Source organism: Silene latifolia, chromosome 10 (assembly GCF_048544455.1).
Source record: "Silene latifolia isolate original U9 population chromosome 10, ASM4854445v1, whole genome shotgun sequence".
Taxonomy (NCBI): Eukaryota; Viridiplantae; Streptophyta; class Magnoliopsida; order Caryophyllales; family Caryophyllaceae; genus Silene; species Silene latifolia.
This window is the reverse complement of record NC_133535.1, coordinates 154,658,929-154,674,836: the sequence shown is the minus strand read 5'-3', so window position 1 is coordinate 154,674,836 and position 15,908 is coordinate 154,658,929. Positions and strand designations below refer to the sequence as shown.

Genomic DNA, 15,908 nt, shown 5'->3' with positions numbered 1-15,908 from the left:
CAAACACCACTCATATTTTTATCAATACTATACTCCACACCCTTAATCTCCGTGCCCACTCCAAAGAGGAAGAAAAGAGTGGATGAGAGGGAGTATGATTGATTTGCCCTTTAATTTTCAAACTCTTCTATCAAGTGATAGAATCAGACGTATTTTCGTTCATTACTTATAATTGGAGTGTCCCAGTTTAGAGTCACCCTTAAATTGGTTTGTTTGTAGCCCCTTTTTTAGTTCAAGGGCGCATTTAGTCTGATGAAAAATTCTTAAGTTTTTCAGAAGGATCATTAATGTGTCCTCCTTAGTCAATAAGAAGCCTTCATCCCTATATTTGTCTTATATTTATTATATTTATTGCTTTTAAATAGCCATGCATACTTCTTGTTGGCTAGGGAGCTAAGAATTTTTCTAGTGATGGAATTATACTTGTGTATAGTCAGTCGTTTAACTCGAGGGAATTCACATCATCAATTTATCATAATGAACGATGGTGATGGTCCAGTCGAACAAGTTCTACACAAGCAATTACAAGAATAAGGAACGTAATTGCTTGTGTAAAGTCGGTTTACACAGGAATTCATTTTATCATAATGAACGATGGTGATAGTCCAGTTATATAACTAAACGGAATTGAAATGGACAAAATTGGTGAATCACAAAATAGTTTCTCCATTAAAATGTAAGTAAATAGCGTCCAATGGAAGCGTAGAACGCGCAAAAGCACGAAGCAGATATAGACTGAGAGACTGAGATGAAAGGGGGAAAATCTCATCTCAGTTTGTCAAAACTCAAAAACAGGATCATTTTGTCAAAAACCTCATAAATACAGATTTTGCAAATAGCAGGCTAGGAGTTCATGTAGCCATCCCGTTTTCCTGAGCAGTGTATATAAACAAATGCACATCAGCCATATGTAACCTGCTTGTTGGAGATGTATGTCGCAAATTGTAAACGCGTTAGCTGCATCCATGTCCGCTCCTCTTCTTCATCCATTACTGCCGTTGTATACCTGGTCTTGATTCTAACAATTCAATAGCATTAAGGCAAAAACAAATATATATTTCCAACTTTCCATGGTCAGCAATACTACGAAGACCTGGTAAACACGATCGATCACTTAGGTCAAGTACGAGTCATTTTGCGTATATCAGGTATGTTAATAGGTTGAAATTCGATCAAAATTCAGGTCCGCCTGGATCAAGTTGGAATTTAGGTCATTCCCAGCTCCATCTGTTCGGCTACAATCGAATCAATTCGAGTAAGGATAGTTTTGTCGGGTCTAACTACAATAAGCTTAAGATCATTTTGTGACCAACAAGTAGTTTAACAGTATATTTCTTTAGCGCCACTAATAATGAGTGGAGCTTGGCAATGGTTTGAAGGGCCATCGCAAAAAGGCACATGATAAACATGTTCGCCTTTTGCACAAAAACGCCATACCTTCTGCAAACAAAGGCATGATTTTCTATATAAAATTGAATAGAACAATTCTCAAATTTGTTTTTAAGAGAGGGTCAACATATATAACAAAGAAGATCTTGGATAAAAGGGGTAAAGGACACATGGCTTCAGGCATAATCCTGGCACCGACGTATCTAACTCCTAATTCCGTATGCCTGCATAAGGCACACATTTTGAATTATGATACCACAGCTACACCTTCAGCTTATTGATGGCATTTGGCAGCATTAGTTGGAAGATGCCACTACAAGACACAGAATTCAAACTACTTAACTGAACACTTACCGTTAAGTCTCTGTGTAGCACCGTTTCCACTCATTGATATGGAAGTGAGCCTTCTTTCAGGGCCCGAAGATAAAAGCTGTCGCACTCTTTCTGGCCAACCTGAATTTAATCTCCTAGCAAACTCCTCTACCTCCCTGAAGTACCAAATGAAAGCGAAACAAAATAACATAAACATCACCAAGTCTCGTATGTAAGCTAACATGACGAAAATTGGTTTTCATAATGCAGGACGACTGGACTAAGCTACTAGAACACGAACAAATAAAAAATACTTCGAACCTTATTGCAAACTCAACAGCCCACCTCCCTGAAGTACCAAATGAAAGCGAAACAAAATAACATAATCATCACCAAGTCTCGCATGTAAGCTATCATGACGAAAATTGGTTTTCATAATGCAGGACGACTGGACTAGGCTAACTAGAACACGAACAAATAAACTTGGAACTTTATTGCAAACTCAACAACACCACCAACCATTGAGGAACCTATAAAGTAGATAATGAATCAAATTGCATCATCTGCCTGCATTCTTTCACCCCACTTTGTCCTCTCCATCGCCACATTTTTAAATGGTCAAGGAACCTAGGGAAATAAAAAACACATTCAACAAATATCTGTACAAACCTGTCAAGCTCTTCCTTCATTACAGGATCCAGCTCATCATCAGTATAATCATCATCAAACTCAAGTTCATGTGAGAAAGGACTCGTAGGATCTGGAAACTCTGAACTAAGGCTAGACTTTCCATTTTTACATGAAAGAGAGAGGTCATTTCCCTCCTGTTCAAAACAAATATCAATGAATGTAGATGGGCCGTATGTGTTCCAAAAGATATTATGAACGAACGGGGAAGCCACTGACCTTGTGTTCTCCGATCTCATTGGTTGACACTTTTGTGTGTGATTTTTTCTTACGGTTTTTCTTTTTAGTTTTACGTACTTTACATTCTGCACGATAAATATACAAAAGTAAATAGCAGTAAATGGCTTATGTTATGACCACCGCAAAAACTCTAAAACCCATCAAGCAGCAGCCAGTCAGCTAAGTCATAAAGTTCTTAGTAGAAGAGCCAACTACCTAGAAAAGAGAGCACCTTGGCGCTAAAGCAAGCACATCACTTGCAATCTAAAAATTTCCTCTCTCATGATAAACCGTTAAACCCAGAAGTGAGAATATTGGCACAGTTTAGATACATATCCCTACCAAAGCAACACAGCTAGAATTAGAAAAATCAGTTTCTACCCCTTCAAAAAAATCTTTTAACACAGCAGATGTCAAGCGAATGGCTACAGCAATGAAGACAGGATCTACATCATCCAAAAGGACTACAGCTGACCAAAAAGGCAAAAACCTAATGCATGAGAAAGAGGACAACAATAATAGCATATTGGGCTGACCATGGCCATTCAAACAATACAAAAATCAAATAAATTTTTAACTTTAGATATATTATCGTGGTGGCAACCGGAACAGCCAGCCTGCTTAACTAGTTAACTGTGCCTGAGTTGTCTATTGCACAATTTACCATTGATATGTAAATCATCCTAGCTACAGCAACCAAATGTACAGTAGGGAGATGAACTGGGCAGAATTAGTAACATGTGGCTTGAATTTGTTCAAGATTTATGCAATGATAGTAGAATTACATAGAACATACACATGTAAAAAAATAAAAAATAATCAAGCCAAGTTCTGATCTCAATTTGAATTACTTTATGGAACCCGGAAAATACCTTTTTCTTCACCATTTATAAATGACAATAGATCATCTACAGAACGGTTATCTACAGGCTCTTCTTCAGGTTCAATAATCTGAAACACACCATAGTCGGCACACAAACCAACAGCTATGCATAAATACATATATAAGCCATAATAGGGGACACAACTCACAAGCCAACAATAGCAACTTCAAAGCAGGAGATAAATGCACCGGCCGTTAAAAAATTCACCTAACATCAATATTCTTGAGAATGTGTGATTTGTAGCATCACTATGCAACTTGATGGCCCAAATCACCAAAAACGTGGGATTTGATACAATCCATCCTTGAGTGGGACCCAACACAGACGTGTTGAACCCACTTTTTGGCCAGGCAGCAGACATATTGATCACATGTCTTTCGCAAGCAGCAGACATGCATGACCACGCCATTTTTTTATAGGAATTATAGCCATGAGGCGGTCAGCTAATCCTTTCTTGTCATGCACTAACGTGTTTCCAAATTTACGAAAAGATTGCGTGTATCATAGACAAGTACCCCATAAATCAACAACTACTGAATGCACAGGGTCTACCGCAACATTTCTAGGAATGGAAATTCGATTAAATAAGAAAGAAAAATAGTAGCAAGTACCTCCTTAACAAATTTTTCTTTCAATTCTTTCTTCTTTCTCGCGTACAACCGATTCAATAGTCGAATGCGGGGATCCTCAGTCACATTTTTTAGCGGCTCCAACCTTTCTTCCTGCAATAATCAGGTTTAACATCAATGGATGCAAACTACATATTATACGTAAAATAAGTATTTTAGAAACAAACTCGAACCTCTGGAAGATCATCAGGGAAGTGAAATGTGGCACGTATCTCCTCTGGGTTCTTTCCTTCAATTAACCGAGCGATTATGACACATATGAGATCAACTAAAGGGGCCAACTGAAGGCTAGCAGCAGCAGCCATTAACTCGCATAACTTCCTAGTATCTGACTGAATGAACTTATCATCAAATGCCTTCCGCTCCTGGGAGCCAAAAAGAAACAGATTATGATATTGACTAGTATTACAGAAACATATGGAACAAAATAAGGAAAACAAGGGTTGAAATGAATATAAGAAGTAAGATTTGACCTTGACGGAATGCCGCGGATCTTGATGAAAACGACAATAATCTAAGATCAAAGTCAACGTTACTGGATTAACCTGGTCAGAGAGTACAACAGCATTTGTTTCGGATGTCCCCATGCCTTTCTCAAGAATTTCGCGGCATATAACTGGGCAAAACATTGCAACCTCCTCCTCGACTTGCCGGATGGAGCCATCAACAGTTTTTAGCCAAACATAAGACTTCATCTGCAAAAAAAAGAATTAAGAAGCTACAACGAGTTACAACTTACAGCTATTAGAGCAAGTACTTCAAGTAAATATTATTGCAAGGGAATAAATGAACTCATTGATGAGTCAAAACAATTACCAAATATTTGGCCTATATCTTCGAGAAAGTTAAACAAAATAAAAAGATGGAAATCTGTTTCAAAAGTACGATATAATAGTATTAATTAAGAGACACCAACAGGGTGACGTCCATGTACAAAAGATATCATAGAAGTGGCTCCCTAGTCCCTTCTACAAAAACGATGAAAGTTAAGAAGGGCTAACCATGTTAACCAAGTTAATTTAGGTTTTCTAAGCTAAGCTAGTCTCACAAACCATATACAAAGAACTGACACATTCGTAGCTAATTCTCATTAAACGAAAATATTCTGAAATCTGAATCATTAAGAAAGCAGTCATAACTACACGCTAGAACCAAGTCATACACTCACACTAATCAACAAAATATTTATTGCAAGATTTTAAAAGATGGGGCATTAATTAATAACGCGATCAGGGTTATTGCGTTATTAATTACTTATTGTTATTTCCTTATAGAGTGTCGTATCACATCCCATAAGAAACGCCGATCTTTTGGCCAATAATACTCCGTATATATCATGTCACTCTACCTTTAAATGTGAAATACAACTATGATCCGGAAATGAACACCAGAGTTCAAACTAGAAAAATCCCCACAGCCAACCCAGCTATAAAAATCAAAGGAGTCTTATTTTCTTTAAATGTTAGTTTTAACTACTCGAAAAATGTTAGTTCTTAACCAAGAAGAACGTTAATAGGATTGCAGATTTTCTGACTAAATTAGGTCATTCATCACTATTTTTTTATAGATTTCCCACAGTGATCGTAAACGTCTTAATTGACAAGTTGAAGATAGGTTCAGTTGTCTTGTTGTATCTTAAATTTCTTGCTTCAATAGAGCTAGCAACAAGGTTTACATATGCTGAATATTGGATAAAAATGTGCACAAGGGAAGATATCAACATCACTGACCTTATCAAGGACACAAAAAACTACTGAAACAACATAAAAGGTCCAAACTCCAAATCATGTAAATTTACACAGTCAGTACTCAGTGCTAGGATAAATTATTAGGAGCAACCATAATCACGGCAAAAGATAAGAATACACATAGTTGTAAGCAAAACAATTAAAACTTGCTGATTTAATGCACTAAAACGTTAAGAATAATTTGTCATCATACGATATGGAAACGAAAAACCATATCCGATTTTGCAACATCAACCTCACTAATGCAATACCCGATAAATGAACGTTACAGATTGACTCCCATTCCTTTGCTGGGCAATTCCAGTCAGATTTATAATACAACCGAACAACTATCGGAATTGAAAACTGGAAACCTAAAATCAGATGCTAAACCGAGATTCTATTAAGTTCACCAAACTTAACACTACTTGAACAATGCGGCATTTATGAACCCACATTGAAATCAATCATTACCAAACGTAAACGATTAAACAGCAGAATATTGTGGAAGTTGATTAATTACTTGTCATCATCAAAAACCATACCTGATTTTACTACATCAAGCACATACACGCAATATGCCTAGTTTATGAACATTGCACATTCACTCCTTATCTTTCTCAGCCAATTCCCTCTACATTTACTATCCCAAATTCCCACGCTAAACAATGTATGACTTCGAAATGAACTCTGAAAACCTAAATTCACATACTAAACCTTTATTTATAACTTCACCAAATTCAACACTACTTACACAACGCGGAATAACGAAGAAATGCCAAAATTAATCATTCAAATGTACAAGACTTAAACATAAGAACATTGTGTAGGTTGATTACTACTCATCATCATCATCAAAAAAGAAGACGACAAAACCCTACCTGAATTTACTACATAATGCAATATCCCCAGCATATGAAGTATGAGCATTGCAAATTCAGTCCCTTTCCTTCTACTTCAATTCCCTTCATAATTACTATCCTAAATTCACACGCTGAGCAATGTATATATTTGAAATGGACTCCAGAAACCTAAATTCCCATACTAAACCAAAATTTAACACTACTTAAACAACGCGGCAATAATGAAACAATCACCGAAATCAATCACCACGAAACGAAACCTATACAAAATTAGAAACACATTACTGCTGCGAATGCGTAAAAACAAACCTATTATCAATCTCCATGGCTACCACAATACTATATACTAAGATAAACAAAATGTTAAGAGAGAAAATGGAATGACCTTAAGCTAAAAACTAAGCTCCGTCTATCGGCGAACACAGGAAACCTAAATTCACTAAACCTAAATTCTATCAAAATTCGCAAAAATTAAACACTGCTTAAACAATGCCGGCAATAACGAAAAAACGCAGAAATCAATCATCATCAAACCGTAAACGATAAACTGCACAAAATCAAAAGCATACTTATAACGCGAATGCGATTGATTAATGTCGATTATAAACATAATCATAAACTTAAATATAAACATAATCATTACTCCGTATATGAATTGATTAATGAAGATATTAAGATAAGCAAAATGAAAAGAGAGAAAGTGAAATGACCTCGAGATGGAATATAGAGAACCGGCGATACGGCGGAGATGACGGCGATGAGGAAGAGTGGATGGTGGTTGTAACGGTGAGGAGAGAGAAAGAGATGGTACTTATATGAGGAGGACTGGAGGAGTATACAGAACTGTAGTAGTGGAGTACTGTTCAGGGCTGGGTTAACTTGTGCTGTATCTTGCCACCTGGCCCAAATTGGCATATGACTTTAGAGTATTGATATTGTGGGCCCAATTGGTTAAGAAAAACCGTAAGTTTCTCTTAAGACGACACTATTAATCTATACAATATAATTAAAAGTCTACTTAAAGCATTTAATTTTAATCCACGTGTATTTTTTCTATTGGTTAATAATAATTCAATTATATTAATTACTTAATTATCTGACTAAAAGTAATCTCTAAATACCATGTGTTACATGGTTATAAAATATAAAAAAAATTAGTGGCAAATACAAAAAACAAATTAATACAAACTCTTTATTTTCCTCTCATAAATTTTATATTAATCTACCTATTCATTTAACTTTTTTTTCTTTTTTTTTAATAGATGGTCTTTTGGATTTCCTCACAATTATTATACTTTGTATTTATTTCACCATAACTTTTTATCTCCCCCATTCTTCTTCTCTCAAATAAATTATTGAAATTAATTAGGTAATTAATTACAAAAATATTCTTATATAAATATCACAACAATTTTTTTTTTCATTTTTATCCAAAAAGTTGGTAGGTAAAGTATGCATATATAACCAGTTGAATTATTTAACTTTTTTATTCTTATTATGTTTTGAATTAATCAATAGTTAGAATCTTATTTAATTATTATTTTTGTGTTTGTATTAAAATTGCAGGAGGATGACATACTCACATATCAAAAACATTGCATGAAATTGGAAATAACGGTTATGAAACTTCTTTGCAATTATCTTTCGACTTGAATATATTTTTCATTTTCATTGAGTTTTCATTTTATTATTATTATTATGATGTATGCGCAATATCAAATTGTAGTATAAATCTCTAATTATTGGTGACATGTTACATTATATATTCCAACGCTTGGAATATTAATTGACAAATTTGTAAATTGTACTAAATTGTCTTATATCCTTTCGTGCACTTTATTAGTTTTCCGTGTACTCTTCAACTTGTATTTTGTCAATCAGGTTATAAATCAAATATCTTAGTCGACAAACAAATTATAAATCAAATGTCTTAATGGAAGTGTTGAAGTTATATGTTACAAGCAAAGATATAAATCGGATCTTTTAATGCGAATCAAGATAAATATTTTGCATGGTTTTTGAGCGAAATCCGATGATCATTCTCCAATCCATTGATCCATTTTGAATGATTTCAAACCTTTAAATCATTTTTTTGTTTTCCATCAAATATTTTCTTCGAGATATGTTTACTTTTTTTGTTTGTATATATTTTTGTTATCTCATAATCATTTGTTACGAATATTTTTTAATTATCACCCAACTTCTCTTTTTTTTGTCCATTTTTATATTATCACCCTTTTTCTTTAATTTCTACTTTGGGACGTACATTTTACTAAATGTTTCTTATAACTTTTTTTTTTATAAAATTACAAAATAATGTCATCGTTTAAGAGTAAAATTCTCACATTACTCCACCAATTGCAAACTTTTTCCTTTTATTTTCAATTGGTTTTTATGTTTTCTTAATCTTAATTATTGCCCACAAGCAAATGAGATGATAATTAAAAAAAAGGAAGAAGTATAATAATACAAATTGTGTATCCTTATTTCTTTGAAATTCATTGAGATAGGCGTTAAAACTCCTCACATAAAAGTTCACCAACAACAAAAAATATAGAGATGACTATAATTAACAAGAGATGTAGAAATGAAACTAGAATGATGTCCGTTGTTTAACAAATACATTTTCTCGTGTATCCTCTCAAAAATTGCTCACATAAAATTTATTTTTAAAATTATTGAATGCGTATTTAGTCTAAAATTTTATTTGTATAAGTCTCATGTCATCAACTCCTTGCTAATAGTTTAAGTATATCACTTAGGTCTTTCGTTATACAAAAATCATTTCAATAATATTTCTCCCAATACGATGGAAATCAATTGAATTTACAAGGACGATGTTGCAAGACCGATGAATCGACAAGAATTGTTAATGTATTATTTGTTAAAAGTTTAACAAACTCCATTGCATTTAAAAAAATAAACTTGTAAATTTAGCCTAATTAGTAAGATAAACATAAGTTGTATTTTAACATAGCGCTTTTTGCGCATTATTCATATCGTCTCTAATTGACCAAAGGTAATATGTAAAATTCGGTTATAAAATATCATTACCATCCATTCATTTATATATTTTACATATTTACTTTATTTTACATTTGTTTTTCATTAGAATACATTAGGTAATAAGGAATAGAATTAGATGTCCAAGTGTCCAACATTTTGTTTCTTTGCCGGATAAAAATAGGACCAAGGTTCTTCGAACGCACCAAAACAACACTAAAAACAATATATCAAGTACTAGAATACCAAAAGCCATCAATGTTGAGTGAACTGAATAACCACCGTGACAAAGCCAAGCGCCCTCGAAATCCAGAGACAGTCTAAACACCGTAAAAAAAGCAGGGAACAAAAACAGAAAGGGGACCGAAAATAATTAACACAACAAGACAACAATCAGTAAAAGGACAAAGACAATGAGGACCGTCGCAAAATAAGAGTAGTTTGCAAAGTTAATATTCCACTATTTGAATGCAATTTTACGTTTTCCCATAATTTGTGTTGACTTTGCTTATAGGCTTTGAGAATAAGTTGTTTAAAGTGCTCTGATGAAACACGAGACAATACAATTTTCCATTTAATTTATATGTAATACCAGCCTTCGAAATCAGATAATGGGCATTCGTATGTTCTTTAAAATGAGGGTCTCATGGATTTTGGTGCTATAATATATCTTACTCTCATGAACTGTGACAGGACCCTTATTGCCTTGCTTAGGTATCCTACCAACATATCTCCAAGATAATAAGCAAAAAGAAAACAAGCCGAATAACGCATTCATGAACGATACCGCAAAAATAAAAGAACAAAAACAATCAAACCCGTGATTCTCACGGGTCATAAAACTAGTTTTAAGTTTTAAAACATGTCAAATACATATCAGTTAAATATATTTGTCTTTATATAATCGATATATAAGACAAATAGTACCGTCTAAAATGAGAATTTGTGGAAGAAAAGAACCATTGACATAATTTGTGTATATCTAAGAACACAAATTATTGTATAAATGCATATTCCCGTTTTAAACTTAAAACGAGTTAAATATGATAGAAGAATAAAAACAACAACAATCTTGGGTGATTTCCTTACATAATGCTAAGAGATAAATTAATTCTCATCATATAGCTACTTGAAACATAATTCTCACCATATAGTTAAGCTAGGATAGGATAATCCAAAGCTAAGGAATGGAAAAAACAATAAAATTGAATTTTCCGTAAGTATTGTCTTGTAAACAAAATTATTCCCTACATATTGCTACTTTAATTTCTAATTACAATTATGATAAAAGAATTTAAAAATGTTTTTTTATTTATGTGTATTAATATTACGTAAAAAATACTCGTACTTTTTCATAGTGTTCCGGGTATGAATTCCGAAGCAAGTTTGTTTACCACGCTAGCCTTGTCGAATAATGCCTCTTCTAGCCTTGACTGCTCTCCTCGGCCTCTCCTGCAACAATGAGCAAACTGAGGGCTTGGCTTTGTGCCAAGCGTACTCACTCCGACGCTCAAGTCAGTGAACTTACTGTGATTAAGTGGTATGAAGCTTGATTACGTGTATTGTAGAGAGATGAGAGAGATAATACCAATTTAAGTGGACTTTAGGTTGGATTCTGGATCCCCTCCTCAATGAAGATTGAGGAGTATTTATAGACTTTCACCTTTTGTCACGTAGTGGCCAAGTGGGCCAAGTGGCACAGCAGGTGGAAAGACTGATCTACCCTCGGCCGAGGGACCTATGGCAGGCCGGCGAGCCTGGTTGACTCCATGCCGAGGGTTCTTGGATATGAGTACGCGGGTATGTGCCCCGGCTGGTAGGTTGCCATCCGAGACCAGGGCCGGGCAGAAAAAGGCCGCATCGGCCGGGATGTCTAAGTCATTGGCTTCTTTGTGGATATCTTTGACCTCGTTCAATATGTTGACTTGGTGGTGACGGCACGAATATGCCCCATCAATTTGCCCCGGCGTAGTCTATGCCGTGGTATGGGCTCCGATGTATCTTTGAGTGTATATTCGTGCAAGTGAAAATTTTCTCGCCCCGACTTTTTCTCCTTCGGCTTACTTACGTACGGGCCGTACCGTATCCCCCTCCACATGGATGTGTAATGGACATCAAATGTGGAAGAGAAGGTGTCTTCTGGCCGGCGGACCCAAGTTTGAGAGTGCCGGTGTATTTTTGATTGCCCCCCGTCCGCCTAGCTTGGTTAGTCGTGTTGCCGGCGGAGAATAGATACTTTAGGAGTTTTCTTTGAGGAAGGTGAATAGGCAAAGGGATATGAAGGGTCGTGTTGAAGACGCTTGGTTCCGTTGCTTTGATTGACATTCAACTGTTGCGTTGATTGACATTCCGCGTACGCATGCCTGACATGTGTCTCTTCGTTGATTGGCTGACGCTTCATGGGCTGCGTTTTGATTGGTCCTCCTTTATGGGCCTTTGCCTATAAATACCAGATCTTTGAAGTGAAATTGGTTAACAATTTCATTCATTCTAAAAATTTTCTTCTTTCCAAAATTCCAAGTCTTTCCCTCTCTTCCGATCTTCAGAATTTTTACGTCGGCGTAGCACTTTTCTTCAAGGTAAACCAAAAAACCTTTTCAACTTTTTGTTTTGTTTTAAGTAATTGTTGTGAACCATGTCTTCTACTGATGCCGGTCCCAGTACCCGTGCGCCGGGGGGTTCCCCGTCGCGTTTTGATGAGGAGGAGGCGGTAGCCGCAATTCCGTTAAGGTCGAGGGGCCCTAGATCTCCTTCCCCTGAAGTTGACCCCAGAGTTCTGGAGCAGTGGGAGGATGATGACGACGTGGATGATGATGAGGAAAGGAATCCTTCCGGTGCGGAGAGGGCGACAGTCTTGCATCATTACGATGCCTGTACCATCGGCCCCAATCGTGCTTGGACCGATGAACTCGCCCTCACGCTCCGGCTCTGAATTTTTCAAGAGCACTTCTTTTTGGCAAGGGGTACAACATTGTCATCCCTAGAGAGGGTCGACTGTCTGTTGCCCTCCCGGGTCACATCGGCGTATATATGAGACACCTGGAGTATGGTCTCCGGTTTCCTCTCAATATTTACGTCTCTACCATAATACAGGCGATGAACGTTGCAGCGGCGCAGCTTCACCCGTTCGCCGTTAGGACTATAGTCGGCTTTGTGTGGCTGTGTCGCTTTAGGGGGGTGATCCCAACGGTAAATTTATTCCGCCGGATGCATTTCCTTCGAATGAATGTTCAAGGCGGCCGGGGGTGGTATAGCGTCCAGACTGAGCCAGGCTATCTCACCGTGTCTAAGCTCTCCTCCTGCAAGGGCTGGAAAGAACGGTGGGTGTATGTCGAGGTCCCAGATGATTATCCATTGCCTCGGTCTTTTGAGCATCGCGTCAACTTGCGGTGCGAGAGCAAAGGGGAGCGTGAGAAGATGATCCCCAAGGGCAAGAATAAAATGGAAGCCGCGAATGTCTATCTTAATGAGGACGAGAAGCAGGCACTGAAGCTTTTCGAGGTCGATGATGATGGGGCGCCGAAGGTTTGGTTGCCCCCGACGCAACTCATCTTGATGGACGAGCCGCTTTGCTATGTCGGCCTCATACCGGCCCTAGCACAGGGTGAGTGGGGGTCGGTGTGAGGCCCATTTCTGCTTTAATGTTTTTCGTTGTTTGTATCTTGACATGTCCCTTTGTCTAAGTGTTACTTTGTTTCTTTTACAGAGCACTTTGGTCCCGAACTGTCTGAGCAACTCCTCGAGAAGATGGGGCTGGATAAAGACGGAAACGTTACGGAGAAGAATCCGAAGGTCGATGTGAATGACCGCCGTCCGTCGCCCTCGACCTCTGAAGGGCTTGGACGAGACGGCGGCCCAGGCCAGGGTAGCTGGCGCCTTGCCTCGCCGGGTCCGAAAAGCCAAGTCTAAGGCGGCGACGGTGTCAACCTCGATTCCGCCTCCACCGAGGTGGAGGTCGTTAACATTGTCGATGGAGAGGATTCCGATCGAGGGGTCTCCGCTTAGGCGTAAGAGGAAAAGATCTCCCCATGCCGCCGATGCTTCGCCTCCGTCGCTCATGTTAATGCCGTAGCGAGGAAACGGGTCAACCGGTCAAGAAGAGCAAGCCCTCGGCACGAGATCTAACTTGCGGCTCAGATTTAGCCGGCTCATTAGATATACCTGATGACCGGCTCTACGGTATGTCCATGAACGTTGACGTGGACTCTTTGGTTGAATTTTTGTAGATCAACCGGCGCAGATCATCCCAATTACCGAGCGGCGAGTTGAGAAGAGGCCTATGCAGACGGCGGGAAAAAATACCGACTCCGTACTCGCGTCGATATCCAACGACCGGCTCATAGCGGAGGGTACAAAGCTGAGCAAGAAGGTTGGGATTTGGTCCGATCTGGCCGGCTCTCGTATTAGGGAGCAAGAAAAGGCCTTGGCCGAGACGGGACCGTTGATAGAGCAGCTGAGGCTCGACGTTGTTGCCGCAAAGGGGGAGGCCGGGAAGGCTAACCTTGACCTCCTTGCCGCACAAGCGCGGGTCGAGGAAACTAAGAAGCTGCTGTCGGCCGAGAAGGCCAAGGTAGAGGCTGCTGAATTTGCCGCCGCCAAGTTGAAGGAGGAACGGGACAGGTACAAGGGCGGCTACGACGTTGTTGTCGCCCAAAGGGAGGAGTCGAAAAGGGCGTATCGGCTCCAAGCGGAGTCGCACAGGGAGACTAGTGCTATCCTTGCCCAAAGGGAGAAGGATATTGAGACACTTCAAAGCACGATTCTCCCTCGCATGTGTGCTCAGTATAGGGACCTGACCGAAGAAGCTTTCAGGGAGGTGGTAGATGAGGTCTATCCGGATGGCTCCTTTCTGTGGACAAAATTTGACGAGCTGTTCGACGATAGGCTTGAGGCTAAAGAGAAGGCTGCGGCGGATAAGGCTGCCGAGGATGCGAGGGCCAAGAAGGAGGAGGAGGCGAAAGCTGCCGAGGCGACCCTTGCAGAGAAAGCCAAGGAGGAGTCCGCTAGACTGAAGGCAGCTGAGGATGCTAGGGCTGCTAAGAAAGCTGCGGCGGATAAGGCTGCCGAGGATGCGAAGGCTGCTAAGAAAGCTGCGGCGGATAAGGCAGCTGAGGATGCCAAGGCTGCCAAGAAAGCTGAGGATGCTAAGGTGCCCAGATTGCATCTAAGCCGCTCACCGAGGGTAACGCCGCCGATGGCGGTAAGGGCAAGCAAACAACAGGCATAGGGAGAGGCGGTCGTCACCGGGCTCACCGGCGTCTCGGATAGCCGGCTATTCGGGGCCAACTATTAAGCCTTTTCTCCCTGCCATCCTTTTGGCGCTTCAAAGAACCAGTCCGCAACCTTTTGCTTTACTTTTCTTTGTATTTTGTAAGACCTTGGTAGGTAGAGTCTTGGCTTATCCCAAAGGGGACGGCCGTCGTCTGTATTTCTCCTTCTTGCAACTTCGTTATCTTTTCCTTAATGAGATTTTGCTTGCTTTGCCTCTGGCTTGGCCGAGGCCTTTTGATTTATTCCTTCACTTGTCTTCTCGCGTTAATTAATTGAGCGCTTTTCGTTTTTACCTTTGGCTTTAGCCGAGGCAGTTAGAATGCGTATCTCAACTGTGTTTAACGTCTTTAAACTCGGTCTTAATTTGCCGAGGGCAGTTGCGTTAATTAATTGAGCGCTTTTCGTTTTTACCTTCGGCTTGGCCGAGGCAGTTAGAATGCGTGTCTCAACTGTGTTTAACGTCTTTAAACTCGGTCTTAATTTGCCGAGAAAGCGATTTGCGTTTCACTCGTCTCTTCCCGCCGATTCACGGGCAACGGAGTTTACGTTTTGACCGCCGTTGAACGTATGTTAGCATAACGGCTCGTCCCCTCGTCACTCCCGTTAAAGGCCGGGATGATCGAGGTTTTGGCTCTGTCACTTTGTGTACATATGTTAGTAGTCCTTCTGATTGGGGTGGATTAACACTTCGATGAAAAACTTGGATGATTCCTCATTAGATATGAATATGCATTGGGGTGCCAACAATTTGTTTTGGGCAACTCCGCTGTTATACAAAGTATTTTCTGAGATTGTCGGTGTTCCAGTGGCTCATCAAAGGTATATCTCCCATGTCCGTCAGCCGGTATGTACCCGGCCTCATTTCTTCAACTACCTTGTAGGGACCCTCCCAGTTGGCCGTCAACTTGCCATGGATGTTTCCTT

General features: G+C 39.1%; 1 protein-coding gene across 4 annotated transcripts; it reads right to left on the bottom strand.

Moving 5' to 3' along the window:
- Nucleotides 1-642: 642 nt before the first annotated feature.
- Nucleotides 643-7,607, bottom strand: LOC141606474 (SKP1-like protein 21). Of its 4 annotated transcripts, XM_074425618.1 has the most exons (10): nt 7,421-7,607; nt 4,594-4,815; nt 4,294-4,485; nt 4,103-4,213; nt 3,480-3,558; nt 2,608-2,693; nt 2,371-2,525; nt 1,744-1,877; nt 1,560-1,613; nt 956-1,018 (listed from the first exon to the last, which is right to left on the bottom strand). In XM_074425618.1, exons 2-9 carry the CDS (start codon nt 4,813-4,815, stop codon nt 1,600-1,602), a joined length of 993 nt encoding a protein of 330 aa, XP_074281719.1. In that variant the 5' UTR covers nt 7,421-7,607; the 3' UTR covers nt 956-1,018; nt 1,560-1,599. The 4 variants fall into 4 exon arrangements, with proteins under 4 accessions (XP_074281716.1, XP_074281717.1, XP_074281719.1 ...); XM_074425615.1 differs by lacking the exon at nt 1,560-1,613 and having other exon boundaries at nt 643-1,018; XM_074425616.1 differs by lacking the exon at nt 1,560-1,613 and having other exon boundaries at nt 643-1,006.
- Between the last annotated feature and the right edge of the window lie 8,301 nt (nt 7,608-15,908).

Coding starts and splice junctions, on each gene's coding strand:
- LOC141606474 (XM_074425615.1), bottom strand. CDS start 4,815: ATGAAGTCTTATGTTTGGCTAAAAACTGTTGATGGCTCCATCCGGCAA. Junction 4,214..4,293: donor TCCCTGATGATCTTCCAGAG/GTTCGAGTTTGT, acceptor TGATTATTGCAG/GAAGAAAGGTTGGAGCCGCT. Junction 2,694..3,479: donor TATAAATGGTGAAGAAAAAG/GTATTTTCCGGG, acceptor TTTATCGTGCAG/AATGTAAAGTACGTAAAACT.